The following is a 2,447-nucleotide window of genomic DNA, read 5'->3' on the forward strand; positions in this document are numbered from 1 at the left end:
ATGAGGCCAAACCGGACTTCTCTGGTGCTGTTAGCGGTGTGTTTCCTCGGTGTGTGTGCCCCTTCACATGTGGAGGAGATGAAGACCCAGGAGCGACTCTTCCTCAGCTCCCTGGGGCTCTCCGGGCCGCCCCGGCCGGCGGGGAGCCATCAGCCCCGGCGCCGCGTCCCCTCCGCGCTCTGGAGGATGTTCCGGAGGTCAGAGAGCATCCAGGCCCAGGAGAGCGACCCCTGCACGGTGTCCGAGTACGGAGTCCGCGGAAACATCATCCGATACGTGCAAGACCAAGGTAGCGTCACTATATTTAGGCTGATGCCGATTGGTTGTGAAGGCCTGATATGTGCAGAAATCCAGCAGTTAGACAAGTTCTCATGTGAAGTGTGTTTGCCCGCCCCCTCCCTCACAGAGTAGATCTTAGCCCCCCCAACTTCCCCTGAAAAAGTCATTTTTTTTAATTAATTAGCTCATGCTTTTCAGATACAGTTCTTAGATTCTGCACACTTAATCTTTAAATAATACATTCATAATTATTCATTTATTTAAATAAAGTCAGAGAAACCCCTAAAAACGGTTTTCTGTTCCATTACAGCAACATGGCAAACCGTCTGAAGTCTAAGACTACACACAGTACACTGATCAGTTTTGGTTTAAGTTGAGTAAATAGTATACTGTGTGTAAAACTGCTCTGTATATCAACAGCTTTAAGAACTGTTGAACGTTTTGAAGTAAATTAGATCAGTAAATTTCAAGAAAGTGGTGAACAACTTGTGGACTTTGTTGTGCTCAGCTCTAACATTCCTTTCATTTTAGCAAATAGCAAAGGTTTTTGACCTGTAGCACAAATGGACATTTTTGTTTTAATAATCATGATGTTTTTAACTGTTAAATGTGTAAGTGGCCCTATAGTGGCCAAAATATTCACATATTCTATGTTTGATGTGGTTCTCTAATGTGTCTCTCTGCAAAGCTTCTTTGTTCATAACAAATCAGGTTCAGTCAAAAGAAGTGAAATAATGACTAAGATCTGCACACAGGTGTGAGACAGAGAGAATATACACCATTATTTATTGATCAAAGTCTTATTCAGTTGCATAGCACAGCAATCAAAGCACATTTTTATCCAAGTTTCTAAAAAGGATAATAGATGCTCATAATAAAAGTTCATGACAACTCAGAAGAGTTTGTTATTTGAAGGTGTTTGAATTAAATTGTACTTCAGTGTGCTTCAGCAGAAGTCAGCTGTACAGATAAAAACGCAGAGTGAAGTCATCGGTCATGACAAATTCTTCTTCATTATTTAGGTTTTCATGCAGCCAATCTCCACTTGAATGAAACTCTGATGAACTGTCATGTCCTTGCTAAAATGCTGGTGTTCTGCAGGCCGGCTGGTGTCTGGTTGGAGCAGCAGCTGCCAGGCCTGTCTGGAGAAGCAGCTTTTCTTCAACATGTCCGTCCTGCAGCCTGTGGAGCTGCTGTCGCTGGCTCAGCTGGAAATCAAGTTCCACTGGAAGCCCTTCAGATCTGCAGAGCTCCTGCAGGGGCCCCGGACCCTCAGCGTGTCTCTGTATAAAGTGATTCGAGCCACGCTGAGGGGAGCCAATCCGCAGGCCAACCGCAGGCTCCTGCTGTCCCAGTCAGTCCGGCTGCAGCCTGAACCCACCTCCATCACCATGGACCTCACCCCGCTGGCAGAGAGCTGGCGCAAACCGGGACGCAACTACGGTTTGGTTTTAGAGCTGCTGCCTCTCAGCGCAGATCCAGAAGAGCTTCTTCCTTTTCACCCCGGGAACTCCCTCCCATTGGAGCCAGCCTTCAGCCTGCCGCTGATCCAGGCCTCGCTGGTGGCCGTGTCCCTCAACCCCCACCAGTGTCGTTCCAGACAGAGGAGAAGCGCCGTCCACCTGCCCGTGACACCCAGTAACGTGTGCAAGGCCCGCCGCCTCTACATCGACTTCAAAGACGTGGGCTGGCAGGATTGGATCATCGCTCCGCAGGGCTACATGGCCAACTACTGCCATGGCGAGTGCCCATTCCCGCTCAGTGAGAGTCTGAACGGCACCAACCACGCCATCCTGCAGACCCTGGTGCACTCCCTGGACCCACACGGCACACCACAGCCCTGCTGCGTCCCCATCCGCCTCTCCCCGATCTCCATGCTCTATTATGACAACAACGACAACGTGGTGCTTCGACATTACCAGGACATGGTGGTGGACGAGTGCGGGTGTCGATGAGACTGGACTTTTCTGATCAAATCAAATATCCACTGGTTCCTTTTAAGCTTCTTGGTCCAAAGTCTTTATTTCTCAATGTGACTTCATGTTTGATTTGTCAGATTAGACTGAATGTACAATGTTCTTTACAGTCAGTGATTTTAAAGCATTTACACAAAGATGTAGACATATCTTTTAATATGAAGGCTGGTGTTAATAAAAATTCCATTTAAA

The 2,447-nt window shown here is 47.7% G+C and overlaps 1 protein-coding gene across 1 annotated transcript; it reads left to right on the plus strand.

Annotated features, from left to right (window-relative positions):
* gdf3 (growth differentiation factor 3) lies at positions 1 to 2,234 on the plus strand. The gene is made up of 2 exons (XM_070976401.1): positions 1 to 289; positions 1,381 to 2,234. The coding sequence occupies exons 1-2, from the start codon at positions 1 to 3 to the stop codon at positions 2,232 to 2,234; spliced, it is 1,143 nt and encodes a 380-aa protein (XP_070832502.1).
* Positions 2,235 to 2,447: the final 213 nt, after the last annotated feature.

This window comes from Chaetodon trifascialis, chromosome 12 (genome assembly GCF_039877785.1).
Source record: "Chaetodon trifascialis isolate fChaTrf1 chromosome 12, fChaTrf1.hap1, whole genome shotgun sequence".
NCBI classification, from domain to species: Eukaryota; Metazoa; Chordata; class Actinopteri; order Chaetodontiformes; family Chaetodontidae; genus Chaetodon; species Chaetodon trifascialis.

Coding starts and splice junctions, on each gene's coding strand:
- gdf3 (XM_070976401.1), top strand. CDS start 1: ATGAGGCCAAACCGGACTTCTCTGGTGCTGTTAGCGGTGTGTTTCCTC. Junction 290..1,380: donor CCGATACGTGCAAGACCAAG/GTAGCGTCACTA, acceptor GGTGTTCTGCAG/GCCGGCTGGTGTCTGGTTGG.